The sequence below is a fragment of the Protomyctophum bolini genome, assembly GCF_963924005.1.
Source record: "Protomyctophum bolini genome assembly, chromosome: 10".
NCBI classification, from domain to species: domain Eukaryota; kingdom Metazoa; phylum Chordata; class Actinopteri; order Myctophiformes; family Myctophidae; genus Protomyctophum; species Protomyctophum bolini.
Window position 1 is genome coordinate 28,989,521 of NC_137871.1, and position 15,239 is coordinate 29,004,759.

At 43.8% G+C, this 15,239-nt stretch overlaps 1 protein-coding gene across 5 annotated transcripts in view; it reads left to right on the top strand.

Annotated features, from left to right (window-relative positions):
- Positions 1–14,746, top strand: part of diaph2 (diaphanous-related formin 2) — a 539,224-nt gene extending 524,478 nt beyond the window's left edge. For all 5 annotated transcript variants that reach the window (XM_080774225.1, XM_080774228.1, XM_080774227.1 and 2 more), the window contains one exon: positions 9,559–14,746. In XM_080774225.1, coding sequence (XP_080630351.1) covers positions 9,559–9,614 — 56 coding nt within the window. In that variant the 3' untranslated portion in view covers positions 9,615–14,746. The remainder of the gene's footprint in view (positions 1–9,558) is intronic.
- Positions 14,747–15,239: the final 493 nt, after the last annotated feature.

The window sequence follows — 15,239 nt, forward strand, 5'->3', positions numbered from 1 at the left end:
TTGTTTTGTGTCTAATACTCTGCTCTGGTAGAGCTTTGATGGAGCTTCACACTGAAGCGTATCTCTACCATCGAGCTCGCTCACTCCTCCTCGGTATAGCCGCTATGCTCGAAGCAGGTCAGTGCCTCCTCCTCGGCTCGGTCCACTTCAGGCCAAGCCTCAGTGGAGCGGTCCAGACGCTGATGTCCATGCAGTCAGGGGGAGCGAGGCCTCCTCCCCGCCGAGGCCCAATCAGTCTTGTAGGATCAGCGGCTGGCGCCTTCGGGGCCTGATGAATTACCCGCTCTCCTGGCTCTAGCCGATCTGAGACCCGGGCCTCTGCCATGCACAGACCCCCATCTGTGTTCTCCCATGGCTTCAGCCTGGCCTTGGAGTAGCCACAGGCTTAAGTTGTTCATGAACCCCCCTCTACTCCGGCCTACTGTGCATGCTAAAAGGGCTAATGGAGTCAGTAGGTTACTTATACTTTACAGTTTATGTGTTAACAGTGTTGTTAGCAAAGACAGGGGTGGGGTAAGATGTAGTCTACAGCAGTGAACATATAATAGCTTAATGATTCCCCTGCACTGGCTTATGTGGTTCATGCTTGCTGTCTGTGTTTTCGCATGAGAAATAAGCTGCATATACATCGGCTGTTTGAAAATAGCAGATCCAGAAGCTCACAATGTGTTTGCGATGCAATGCGTTGTGAGCTTGTAGATCTGCTATTTTTGAAAAATCTTAATTGGGCAAACATTTTTTTACTCAAATGTTTGCTTCTGGGAGGTCCCTGGAACAGCAACACAAGTTTTGTTCAGAAAACTCTTGATGGGTTAATTTATAAAGTAAATACATTTATTGAGTCAAAGTTCAGCGGGTGATCTCGAACAACAGGCACAAGATGTGAAGAGTCTCCGTGCTCCAGGGTGTGTGTGATCGATCAGTGTTTTCATCCAACTGCTTTATTGGGGGTGTTGTGTGTGCGTGCCTGCGTCTGCTCTGCACGTCAGGAAAAAAACAACAGCTTTGTTCCCCTGTGACTGAGGAACGTCAAGTACAGCGGAGATATTGTAGATACTGTATTTGAAAGTGGGATTTCTGAAAGACGAGGGTCCCGATGAGAAATCAGTGCTACCAGCAGTGGTGTCAAGCTTGTTGTTTACAATGAAAAGACAGAATGCAAGCAAGATTTTCAGAGGAGATGGGGTGAGGGTGGGGGGGGTCAAAATGTCCACATAGACACACACGCACACACGCACACACACGCACACACACACACACACACACACAGCAATGTATTTTCTTCTCTCCCGCTGCTATGTTCCCGGTACAAAGCTGTCAAAGCTTCCCCACTGAGGGAGATGAACCTACTACTTTTCTTCTGTCCTAAAAATAAGCATTTGTTTATGGACATGTGTAGTGATTTCCTGCTCTCCTTGTGCCATATTCTGTGCCAAGCTGTCAGGAGATATTATTCTCTGAGCCAGCTCCCTTCTCAGGCGGGTGGGCATGGGGGGCAAGTGTGTGCACTTGTGTACGTGTGCAGATGTATGTGCGTGCGTGCGTGTATTCGTGCGTGCGTGCGTGCGTGCGTGCATGCGTGCGTTTCCGAGGCTACAGTACAAAAACATCAAAGGTATAGCAGATCCGCAAGGTCGAAGCGCGGCGCGAAGCGACGTGTTTTGAGCTTGTAGATCTGCTACTTTTGATGCTTTTGAATTTGAATAGTGAAAAGCATAAGCATTTTGGACATAGGAGGTTTCCACCCGACAGAGACAGAATCCACTAATCCAGGGAGGGAGATTGGTTGTCTGTGTCCAGCGCTGCTGCTATTACCAAGCATGCACGTCACATAGGCTTTCAATCTGCAGAAAAAATCTGATAAAGACGGAGTGCTGTGATTTTTGTACTTTTTCTGTTTTCTATGTGTCTATGGAGTTAACATTACTCTAATAGACCCCCAGTTGTGCTTAGAATATTCAATGTCTTCCCTGTGTATGTTTGGTTTCTTCCTGAAAGCTGAAATAACCTTTGAGACAAAAGGCCTAATCGAAAATACACCAGTTTTGTGATATAACCCTAACGCCTAACCCCTCTCCCATTATCATACAACACACAGCTGTGGGCAAGGCTTACGTTTACGTGAAAACCATGGGTACACAAAATGCATCATTTTAACACTTTCTGTGCACCTACCTGATGATCATGTTTTAGGGGGAGGCACTCAGACATTGTTGACATATCTGCACTGGCTGCTGTGGTGATGACGTAATGACACATTGTGTCGGTGCCACTCCCAACACCACACATTGTGAGCTTGTAGATTGGCAAAACTTTCCGCAAGTCTCCAGATGAGACACATCTTGAGACACATAAATCTGATTTGATTCACACACACATTTTCACCTAGAAAATGTGTTTCAAATCTGATTCGCCAAAAGAAAAACACTTTCCGTGGTGTTTTTGATCCTATCTGGATAAGCCAAAAATCTGATTTAGGGCTGGCCAGTGTGAACATAGGAGCCTGAGAGATAGAGAGGGGAGATAGCGGTATGTTGAGATGAACCCACACAGCCTGCCATCAAAACTCATTCCCACTGTTATGGACTTCCTACTCTCAGTCCAGCTATCCTCGTTACTGCTTGTCTCAACAAAGTGTCAGATTAGGCCCACTTTGACTCCCATTTCTGTACACAAGCTGTCATGCAGGAATTTGATGTTGCATAAACACAGTCAGGCCGCTTCGAACGGAATGCTCTGTGTGAGTGTCCATTCTTCTCTCGTGGAAATGTAGTGCTAATGTTTGGGGTTGCTTCTTGGTGATTCGCTCTGTCTACTTGAGGTTGACAAGATGCCTGTCTTGTCTTTTGGACTAAACCATAATCATCTTCAGCCACGATAGAACTTGGGTAAGGAGTTGACCTTATGGACCTTACGGGTCAAATTTGACACTTTCAGAGTCAAATGAGCACTCCAGATGTGATTGTGTAAGACAAGGGTTTGGTTGGTTTTCACTTTCAGGTCTCATATATATATATATATATATATATATTAATGTGTGTATAAAACATCCAGGCAGAAGTTGAGGAGCTGTAGGCAAGACAATGTATACACTGACTAAAAACAGAGAAACGTGGCATGCACAATAACATGAACTGAAGCATTAGTATGTGCGGTCCCTTCCCGATCAAGAGACGCAGTGGGAGCCCTTGGTTTAGTCAATACATATATGTGTGTACGTGCACATACTGTACTATATGGGTGCACGTGAATGTCAAAACAGGGCTGTATACAATTTCAACAACACACTATAACCCAAATTACCGTGAGTGGAATTGCATGGCGTAGCTAAATCAGTGGCGACGGGGGGAGTACATTTGCCAGCAGTGATACTGGCGTAATGTTCTCTCATTACGGCGAGACACTGATTGATCTCATAACATCTAGTGCTGAGGAGCTGAGAGAAAGCAGTCAGGGCCTTTTTAATCCTTTAATCTTCCACAATGCATTTGTGTGTGTGCGTATACATTTCAAAGGGCTTGCTATAGATCAACCGCAGACCGCTCGGATCGGATTGCAAAAGGGGTCACCGTTGCTCCTTCTTCCTTCCAAGCCGCCCATACCCTCTTCCTCCTGGTATTCCTTTTACTTTCCTCTCCTTTGTCCAGCTCCTCTGAACTGAACGCACCATTTTCACGGTCAGACGGTTTTTGTTTACTTTTGCTGTTTGTTTTTTTGGTTTTGTCTGTGTTTTTGTTTTCTTCCAGCTTCCTCCCTCGCTTCCCTGTTGGAGGTGATTACTCTTACCCTTGAACGAGGGCCTGTGTTAGCCACGGCTGTAGTTTTCCGCTACTCTGCCCATAACTTTCAGCTTGGAAGAAATAGCTTCTCTCCCCCTGCATCCCATTTATGCACCGTATCTTGTTTCTGGGTTGGGAGTTCCATTACTCTGTAGCTTGGAGCCTGGCAGAGGGAGAGGGAGGCGGAGGAGATGAAAAGAGGTGATAGAGGACTTTCTCTCTCTCTCTCTCCCTCTCCGCTGCGGCTGTATGTGTTTCCTTCCGTCGGAGAACATAGGGAAATGTAACATGTTCGACGCTTGGCGTGGACGTAGATTTAATCACCTTTATCATGTTTTATCTCATCAGAATGTGTGGAAAGTGTGGAACGAGTGAAAGTGAGGCGTGTGCCAGAGTGAAGGGATGCAATGATTGGAGCATCCCTTGGTTGTCTGGCCCACAAAAGAAAAAGAACAATGAATGCACTGATTTTGGAAACTACTGTGTATACGCGCATGTGGTTTTTGAGACTGCGTGTTCGGCCACTGTTAGCGCAAGAAAGAAGTAATGTCCGGCAGACTGATATATAAACGAATCCTGTTTCCATAACGATTGATCTCCTCTCCTATATGCAGACCTCTGTCATACAGATAGAAAGACCTCCGCCCCAAGTATACGCGTGTGTTTTACAACATATAAACTATATCTGACTCTTTTGTGTTTGAAGAAGCCATGGCTGTGTTCATTGGCCAATAATGTACTGTACTGTTTCCATGGAAACTACCATAGCAACTGTACATCGAAAAACATGGCGACACCGGCAGTGCAAAAACAAACACACACACACACACACACACACACACACACACACGTTTTAGCAGTTTGTAGATACAGGCTGTCTGGATCCATGCAGGCAGTGCTATCTTATCGGTGTCACATCCCCACTAGCTATCTCTTATATGGCCTGTTCCGTGGGCACATGTTCATATCACCAGCCTAACGATTCAGCCCAAGACAAAAAAGAAATCATAGTACAACAGCATGAACCAAGATTCATCTTCTTCCTGCTCCTTTTCTTTCTTTTATGGAAAATGTAAAAAAAACGAAAGTAGTAATAAAATGATAATCATGTAAATCCATAGATGAAACGAAATAAATAAATATGAAGTGAAGATACAGTATATTATGTTTAGCGTTTCATCCGGCTGTATTATCTTGTGTGTGATCTGCCAAATGTCCCGGCGATGAAACCCCTGGGAAATTGCACTGACAATAAGAAACATATCAGTGGATCTCACGGATAACGGGAGGATGACAGCACAGAGAGGCAGACGGACGGATGATTTAACCACGTGTGACAAGAGACACAAGTACAGAAAGATGCAATAGTGAGATAAAAATCGAATGAATGAGTAATTACTCATAGAAACTCAGAGACAGCAGTCCTATAAATGTGAAATTATGTTTTCAAAAGGTATAGTATATACCTTTTGAAAACACAATTTTCAAAAGGAAGATTTTTTTCAAAAAAGTATATATATATATATATATATATATATATAAATCTTTGCCAGGATTCAAATTCAAAAGTAGGAAAAGTAGCAGATCTACAAAACGCATCGCTTCGTGCCACGCTTCGAGCTTGTATACTCTGCTACGTTTGTGTGATGCTGTAGTATGATCAAGTAGGGCATTCATTTATGAAAGAAATATATCGTTGCTCCGGCAGCAACGATATATAGAATGCCGCGGCATGTTGGTGATTAGCCAATGCTATTTCTGCCTTGATGAAGTTGCGTGCTGTGTTTAGACATTGGCCCGCTGTCTGAGGCTGGCCAGACTGATACTTAACCGAGGATGGCGTAATCTTCTCTGCCAGCCGTCCTGTTTACACTATGGCCAACATGCACAGGGATCCCTCGGAAGTATCCGGTGGCGAGCGGAGCATTTTTTCTTTTCTTTTTTGATGAATGACTGGCAGCTTTTCCTTCTCGCTCGGATCACAGGGCTCGCTGATGATGTAGTTCCTGTCTAATTAGCCAAAGATGACAGCAACACAAAAGCCATTATGCATTTTAATCTCTTTTGGGGAATGCTCAGCTAGCAGACACACACTGGGCCCCCTATCGCTCTATCATAACATGGGATGACAACTCACTGGAGGCTCTCCAGCCAATGAGGTTGAGGTTGGAGTTGAAAGTATACCGGCTTGTGGGCCTCGGCTCTCCTCCTACTATTAGTCTTGTCTTATTCAGAGTCTCTCCCCTGTGGTGGGGATCATCATGATAGACGCAGGGAATGTTTGGCATACTCTACGTGCCGTGAGAGAGAGAGAGAGAGAGAGAGAGAGAGAGAGAGAGAGAGAGAGAGAGAGAGATACCCACTGTACATCAGATATATATATACTGTACTTCCCACGGATTACAATAACCCCAAGGAGAGTTTGAAAACCACACAACTGTTTACATCCAAATTAATGCAAACATTGAAATACTGCTGTCAACTTTCAAAAGTATAAAGTGTCTCCTATATGGATGTATAACTAACTCTGACAGAAAATGCACAATCTTTTAATAGTTTGTTTCACAAGATAGTATTACTCAAAGTAACACAGCTCTGTTTTCACATTTATTTTATAGTTTTTTCCACTTTTGCTTTGGCAATGTAAACGTATGTTTTCTCATGCCAATAAAGCTCCTTTGAATTGAATTGAGATAGAAAGATAGAGAAAGACAGAGACACTGCATGCATGTGCATTTGTGTCAGCGAGTGTGTTACATGAATGAACTCAAGCAAATGTGCATATATAACACACACACACACACACACACACACACACCTCCTTCATACCTCACCCAGTGCGGAAAGATGGCGCCTCGAGGAGGAGGAGGTGAAGAAGCGTGACTGCAACCCAGCGGTAGTAGACGTAGTTGTAATCAGTGCTGTAACAACCAGAGAAGTGGGGTGTGTGTCTGTGTGTGTGTGTGTGTGTGTGTGTGTGTGTGTGTGTGTGTGTGTGTGTGTGTGTGTGTGTGTGTGTGTGTGTGTGTGTGTGTGTGTGTGTGTGTGTGTGTGTGTGTGTGTGTGTGTGCGCATGCGTGTGTGCGCGTCTGCACATGTGTGTTCGTCTGAGCGCGTGATGTGTGTGTGCATGCGTGTGTCCTTCCACTTCAGTACAGGCTAAAATGTTCTTCTTGTTTGTTCAATTGCTGTGTGTGTGTGTGGAGGCTTTTTATGCACCTGAAGATAGGAAGAGAAAAGTCTTTCAGAGGTAAATGGCTCGGCGCTCAAGTATCCTCTGATGGGAGGTGGCAATTCTTTCCTTCCCACAATCCAGAATCTTTGACTTTCCGATGTATTCGGTCTGTTAAGCAAGATGCAATTACTCCTGAAGGTTGCCTTTTTTCCCCATTCTGTTCTGGAGAACAGAAAAGAAGAAACAAACAGTTACGCTGACAGCACACGCTGGTTCCCACTTACATGGCATGCACAATAGCATCCTCTTCTCCTCCACGCAAAACAAACTGACGTACTACCAGACGTCAGAAGACAATTCGTTTCCAATGAATTCTTCTAGAATTGTTGTTGGTTTTTTTGCGTTGGTTTTGTTCGTTTGTGGGTTTCTGTATATGTTTGATCTTCCTCACTCCGTCTTCCATTCACTGTCACAGTCCCTCTCTCTCTCTCTTTCTCTCTCTTCAGCCTGATCTCACAGAAAATAGTATATAAATGAATGAAACTGCAATTCCATAGATAAACTAAAATAACTTAAAAGTCTGTTCATACTATAGTGTTTGACGGAGGGCGGAGGCGTTGCTTTCACAATCAAGTACAGTTTCACCGTGGCTGGTTGGGGCTGAGTGAGTTTGGGTTTTATATTATTTACTGTTCTCTGCCTATCGGATTACAACTCGGACGGGGCTGAGTCGGCTCATACCGAACTTCGCAACGCTCAGCATGTGAGCGTTGCTTCACGCGGCTCAAGTTCGGTAGAGCCGGCGCCCCTCCGTCATTGTCTTTGCGGAGGTATTTCAGTGTCATTTGAACGGACTTTTGGGGTCTTACTACAGTAGTTACTGTGTGTATTTTGATTAATACAGAACATACATTAACCACTTCAGACATACATTTTGAAAATAGCCTATTTTCAAAATATTTGTACACATTATGAAATGGGTCATTCTGCATAACAGTACTTTTACTTTTGGTACTTTAAGTACATTTTGATGCCAATGCTTTTGTGCTTTTACTCAAGTACATTTTGAATTCCAGACTTTCACTTGTAACGGAGTATTTCTAGTATTTCTAGCAGTAACGACACGTTTTCCACAACTGACTGAGGATATAGCCGATCTGCCTATATGCACCACTCCTTCTCCCCCCCTTCCAAATTCTGCCCCTTATTATTTGTGTCTCGTTCTGTGTTTCATTCCGTGTGCAACGGGACGTGGTGTGGTATGGAGAAAGAGGCCAGAGCCGGGCGGAGCAGAACCAATTCTGGAGGCGGACTGCATGAACAAGTGGTTGTGATACAATGTCAAACCAAGACATTCTCTATGTTCCGTTCTGCTGTCCTCAAAGTTTTCTGTCCTCCCATGTCCCTCGTCGTCTCTCACCCTCCCTGTCTCCTCCTGGGTACCGTGTGTGTTTGTGTGTGTGTGTGTGTGTGTGTGTCTGTGTGTCTGTGTGTCTGTGTGTGTGTGTGTCTGTGTGTCTGTGTGTGTGTGTGTGTGTGTGTGTCTGTTTGTCTGTGTGTGTGCGAGTGTGTGCACGAGCGTGTGTGTGTGTGCTTTCCGACTGGACGTGCACGTGCCCACAGCCATCCCAGTCACTCTCAGCTCATTACCTGACGTGATGGATGGAACTGGCGGCATTAAACAACGGCCGTCCCGGGACGCCATTGGCACCCTGCAGCTGGCATTGAGTAATGGGCAACGGTGGCGCCGGGGAGAAGCGACACACGCTCAGAAAAAAGTACCGGGGAGTCTTTTGCGTGGGCATGCCTGCAGTTATCTCCATGGCTATACGCTTCCTGCTTCTAACCCCCCCCCCCCCCCCCCCCCCCCCACCACCACCTGCCACCTGGCTGCCACCGGCGGCTGCCACAGGCTGTTCTGGTACTGGTGGGCAGCCACGGTTGGATGGATGGCAGAGGGAGGGAGTGTGTCTGTTCTGGAACAGGAAGAAGCGTTCTGGTGGGGGGGGTGGGGGGAGGTTGGTTTGTCGGTCGGAAGTAACCTGAAAATGCACAACTGAGAGCGACTATTAAGCGTCAGGTTTTCTCTCTGTTTTTGTTTGAATGCATTGCTCACACAAACCATACCTCACACAAACCTTACCTTACCTCACACAAACCGATGTCTATTTCCCTCTTTGTTCTCTCTTCCATTTGTTCTACGAAGCATTTGTTTTCTGCAGTATATGACGTGTGTGCGTGCAGAGAGAGAGAAAGACAGAGACACTGCATGCATGTGTATTTGTGTTGCGTGCATGCGTGCGTTGTGCGTGTGAGCGTGCGTCACATTGGCCTATTCCTCATGTATCTCTGATGTGAGAATAAGATGTGCAGCCTCTTGAGCTGAGGCTGGGGCCGCGGCGCTGGAGCTCAGTGGACTTACTATGACACCTGTTTCCCCAGCAGCCCCTTGTGTTCCTCCAGCCCTCCGCTGCTCTCTCTCTCATAAATCACTCTGCATTCTCCTCATGTCGTTCTTGTCTGTCTGTGTTGAGTGTTCCTCCTGTTTTCCACCACGTGCAGTGCTTCATTCGCCTGACTTTGTGCTTTGTGTTTCTCTGACAGACAACCGGCGCGCGGTCCTGGAAAGGTCTCGCTCGCGACACAACCCCGCTCGATGATCAGCCGCACCTACCAGAGGACGCTAGACAAGTGCCAAAGAGGCCTGGGAGGAGAGAAGGGAGGGGGGACCCTGAAGACTACCTACCACTCAGTGTTGCAGGCACACGCACACACACAGATACACACACACAAATACATCCACCCATATCGTACCATATCACATGTGTGCACACCCGCGTGTGGGAAGGTTATGTACTTACAAACACGAAGGAGATATATGACCACATGTAGACACAAGACACACGCAGCCATGTTTTTGCAACACAAGGCCTTAAAGAAAAGGCACATAGAAAAGAGAGGGTCAAATACATAATAGGCTACAGTAAAAACCTTGCGTGAAAATGGACCCAGATGGACCCTTAAAGGTCTCGGCGTTAAATGAACACAGAGGATTTTACCCCGCATAGGACATTTACACATTTAGCCGTTTGTCTGACGCCTTGCATATTTATTCACTACTTTACCACAGCTTTACATGTATGAGACCCGTCTAAAGCCTGGGACGTGTTATAGGAAGATCTTTTTTTCTTTTTTTTCTCCCCCCCCTTTCTTTTATTATTCTGCTTTTTGGATTGAAAGGCTTTGATTGCTTGAAAATGAATTGTGGTTCTTGCTGTGTAACTTGCCACCCAGGGCCCTCTAGTACAATTCCTCTTTTAATGCTGAGAATACGACAGATTGGATGCATTACTGCTTGACACAAAACATGCGTTAGCGTTTGTAAAAAAGAAAGAAGAAAAAAAAGTAGTCGTTCCGCCAAGAGGGACTGCACCATATTGTCCGCTTATCAGCCACAAAGACTTCCACTAACAACAACGTGCAGGACATCTGACAGCGCTTTTCCCTGGCAAACCCACATCCACACTTCAGTTCCTGTCAGCGCAGATGTCCTATATGCCACGACGTGAGTCCAAATTAGATATTTCATTATCGTACATATCCTCAACAAAAGACAAGAGGCTCCATATGCCATCCATTGTACACCCGAAGAGTTATAGCGACTGAAATCTCCACATGAAAGTGATGAATTTTATTTATTTATTTTTCTTTTGTTTGTTTTGTTTCCTTTCTTTCTTTTCTCCTTTGCTAAAGCCTCAGGGTACTGCTGAGATCTCAGCACCTCGTTTGCCCTTCATGCGGAAGGCTATAGACCTTGGCAGTCACGGGATAAATCTGAGACCCATCTTTTTTGTTTTGTTTTTAGTTTAGTTTTCTCATAAATGAATGGCCTATTTTATACTTAGTCGTTTGACAGTGTCATATAAAAGTAGTGAAGATAGTCGATATACAAGCACATTTGAAATCTGACAGGAACAGGGATTAGTGTAGTTAATTTAGACTTTGTTAGAAAAAAACAAGAATTCCTTTTTTTTGGGGTTTTTTTAAGATATTTTTTGTGGCTTTCGCCTTTATTTTTATAGAGGGACAGAGTGACAGTAGGCCGCCCGGGCCAAACAAGAATAAGTTAATGGGTATATAAGACTGTGTACTTAAAGCTATGCCATGTAACTGTCATGTCCAACCTTAGATTCAAAACCGGGTCCCCCACGCAAGTGCTGACATTTTTACCACTGGGCTAATAGATGGAGCCGGCCTGTTTGCTCAGGGGAGACATTATAGTTTGACCTTCAGAAAGAAGCACTTGTTGTCAATCAGTATAATCACCACAATATAGTGGTCAAAACAGACCACAGTATAAACATTATCTCAGTAGAATAGCAGGGAAAACGAATACCACCTCCCCAGTTGTGCAAGTTATATTGTATATTCTACCATTAATGGAACATTGTATTCACTAAAACAAAGTTACATAGCGTAGCTTTAATGGCACAAAATGCATTAGAACTACAATTCATATGGTCCATTTTAAGGCCACCCTATAGCATGGGTTTGTATATTTAGGAATGGTGATAGACAGGGTACTGTGAGTAGCATAGTGACAGTGCTGTGATTCATACCGGTCTGATTCATCATTGACCTCACCTGGTGTCCTCAGTCGTTTGGATTTGATCAAATTTGATCAGATTCATAAAGCTTATAAGAATAGTGGTTCTGAGTTATATGATGAAATAATAAATTGCAGTAAAGCAAGATGTTAAAGAACACATACAGAAGTGGGAGGTTGAAATTTGAGACTTGAGATGGTCCTGGAGTCAAATAACAACTTAAACATACTGCTGTTGGCCATGGCACATGACTTCAAACGTTAGTTGTCGTGCTCTTGTGATTATGTAAATGAGTAAATGTTTTAAAATGCATTTTCTCACACATTAAATTTAATCGTTTACCTTTGTTAACTATAAAATAATGGAATAATCTATAACTCTGTCAAAGCTTATAATACCACTGTACATGATGCGGTTTGGCTGTAATTCCTGCTAGTAATGATTTCCAATGGGATACTATGGGGAAAATCACAGTGAAGCCTTACTTCCCATGTCTATGATAAAGGTGATGAGTATTTGGGGCCTACGTTTTCAGTAAGCAAAACCAGGCCTCACTATGCAGTATCAGAGTTAAACTGAAGCTGTCACAGGGAAAGACGGGGATAGTCTCTCACAGGTTTTCAGCCTTTTCTGACAGATTAAATGTGTTCAAATGATTTCAGTTTATTGAGTTTAAGTCAGTGCTTTCACATGACAGCCCCATGGTGTAATTGCAAAAGGACTTTAGGGTCACGGCTAAGTGCATCACAGATGTTTCACTAACACTTTAGAGCACACACCTGAGTCTGCACTGTTGAATCGAATGCACTGGGGATAGCATGTGCATGTGTGAAATAACCTAAATTACACTATACCGTACGATTATAAGGACCCATTGTATAACGGCCAGTGCGGCCACCCCACCCCCCTTTCAGAGCTTATTAATATATTCATGCTTATATGCTTACACTCTAGAGTATAACTAAATAGTAAGCAGATGCTGGCTTAAAAACAGCCAATTCATCAATGTAAAGCCAGTGTAGTGGTGTGAGGGACAAAGCGGACATAGTGTTAAGTCTGTCTTAGCAAGAGAGTCTCCACATGTAATACAATTCCCTACTGTTAATGGCATAAGTGACCCTTTTATCATAACATCAATATTCCAGTGACCCTGGTAGGTGGTGTGTGTTTGTGGAAAGGGGTTGTCACACATCCCAATACACAGAGCAGACACCCGGGCTGGTAAGAAGAAGAAAATAATAATAATAATAATACAATTTGACATAATCGTCTCGTCCTGAAGGTGCATCTGAAACACTCCGGAGGGCCTGCATACTGTACCTAGGAAGAATGCAAGGTCCAATCAGGGAAAAAGAACGCAGAAAAAAACTAGGGGAATCTTCTATAGGGTGGGCTCCTGAAACCTAATTTATACTTCCTCGCATGGCTGTGTTGCTTGTCCAAAATCGCTGATCTTCAAGCGCAAAACAAGGACACCACACACACACACGCGTTCGAATCCCGGTCGCACGCACGCACGCACGCACGCACGCACGCACGCACGCACGCAAGCACGCACCCACGCACGCACGCACGCTATACGTACGCCCCGAACCACCGTGCCATTTGATTTCACACTTTCACCTCTTGATTACGTACTCAACTTGCACAGCCGTGACAGGAGAACTATTCCAGGCATTTTGTATTATTTGTTTTTCTACTTCTTTTCAAATAATTAGATGGACAATTTGTTCTTTCATTGCGCTCTAATCAAACAAGTTTCCTTTCATTTTTCCCCCGACATGTGCCAACTGCCAAGGTTTTATTAAAACATGAAACTGTTACCGACCAGTGACTGGATATCCATTTGATGTTATTTTTTCTTATGCTTTGTTTTGTATATCAAAAAGGGAGTACATCTCCGGTGGATCTTTTTTCTTTTTTTTGTCAAATCAAATTATGGCTGAAGTTTGTGCATAGGTAAGACAGAAAAGAGATCTAACTTGATTTTGTTATTGTTTATGAAACTGTCATAGTTACTTACAGTGGAACATGCATAAATATCAGGAGATTGTGATAGTTGTTGTATCATCATCACAAATATCCCCAAACCTATTTAATATGTGGTTACATGACAACTAATTGTAATTGATTTGGAATGAAACAAATCTTTGTAATAACAAATGCATTGTGTCACTTAGAAGGCTCCAGTGCATGGCTGTCAGCCATGGCATAATGTCCTCTGCTTCTCTCCTGCATTGGTATTGCTATAACCTCTTCCTGTTTGAATGAAGGAAGGAAGAAGTGAACAGAAATACTGCAATATGATACTTAATGTGTTCCAATGAATCCTGCTGCATTCTGGCGGCTGAAAAGTGAACACTTCAGACATTTTATCTCCGAAATGTTGAAGAGGAACTTCTTCAATGGCTATACCTGTAAATTTGTCCCCATGTGATTTTTGCTTGTTCTCTTTTTAGGGTGGTCACAGTGTGTGTACTGTGTCCATGCAAAGGCTAGCAACAGTTGCAGGTGAATTTTGGCCAGCGCCTGTGAACCTAGCCGACGTAGTGTTAAGCAGGACCTTCCCATTCCATTGTCTTTTAGCTACTAACCCGTCAGCCATTTGTGTGACTTGTGTTCATTGTATTTATGTGAATGAGGAGGCAGGGTATTCCATTTCCGGTGCATGTGCCGGAAACGCAACAAAGTATAAATGTAAAGGTGCCATTTTTTGTGTTTGATCGCTGATGGTGCTTTACCCTAATGGAAGAAAGCCCAAGACAACATAGTTTCATAATAATTAGGTTATGACTTTGCCACTAACAGAGTGAAGTATGTGCAAAGCCCTTACTTTTGAAAACTAGTTCCCATGCTGCAACATTTCCATTTTGTTTCCTATTTTATTAGTGCTTGCTATTGTGATTTGTGGAGAAATAAAAAATCATTCAAGGACTGAATCTAGAGGTGATCAGTCCAGTCATGAGGTTTTAAGCTGCCATAACCCTGCCTACCTTCTTTGTTGTTATTGAATATGTGTTTTTGTCTTAAAAAAAAACATTTATATTTGTAACATCTTTAAGTTCATTTTTATCCTTAACAAAATGGTGGGGAAAAAAAACAATTGAAATGGTTATGCACACTGTCCCTGCAGTATGTAATGGAGTATCATACTAAATAATAACCACTTTGTTATATAAACTGATTTCCGAAAGCTTGTGTCTCTCCATTTATTGGCAAACGGTTCAGCATTATGCATTCACGGTCGACTCGGGCATATTAAAAATCATTCTTTATTGACTCCTGTTTACCGCACCATTCTTTTGGGGCGAGGGAATATAGTGCTCTATTATTTTGTCAAATAGCCTGGTATCAAATCAGCTCCCCTGTTTGCTTTGTGGCCGGGTAGAGGATACCTGCCCCGTGCTGACTTATGGACGTGTTGCACAGAGCTCTAGGTGTTAGGACATGATGAATGGCCCTGCTCCCACATAGAAAAGCAACATATTTGGTCCTTGGCGTCCCCAGTCCTTTATCTTGCACAGTGTCAAAGGCAAAGTGATAACGCTGTCATGTCCAACAGTAGCTTAGGGAAATTACCATCAAGTCAGGGAAACGTCCTAGGAAAAAATATACTTTTTATCCCTCTACAGACTCGACTATAAATTTAAAGTGTGAGTTGGAGCGGCGGGACAGTAC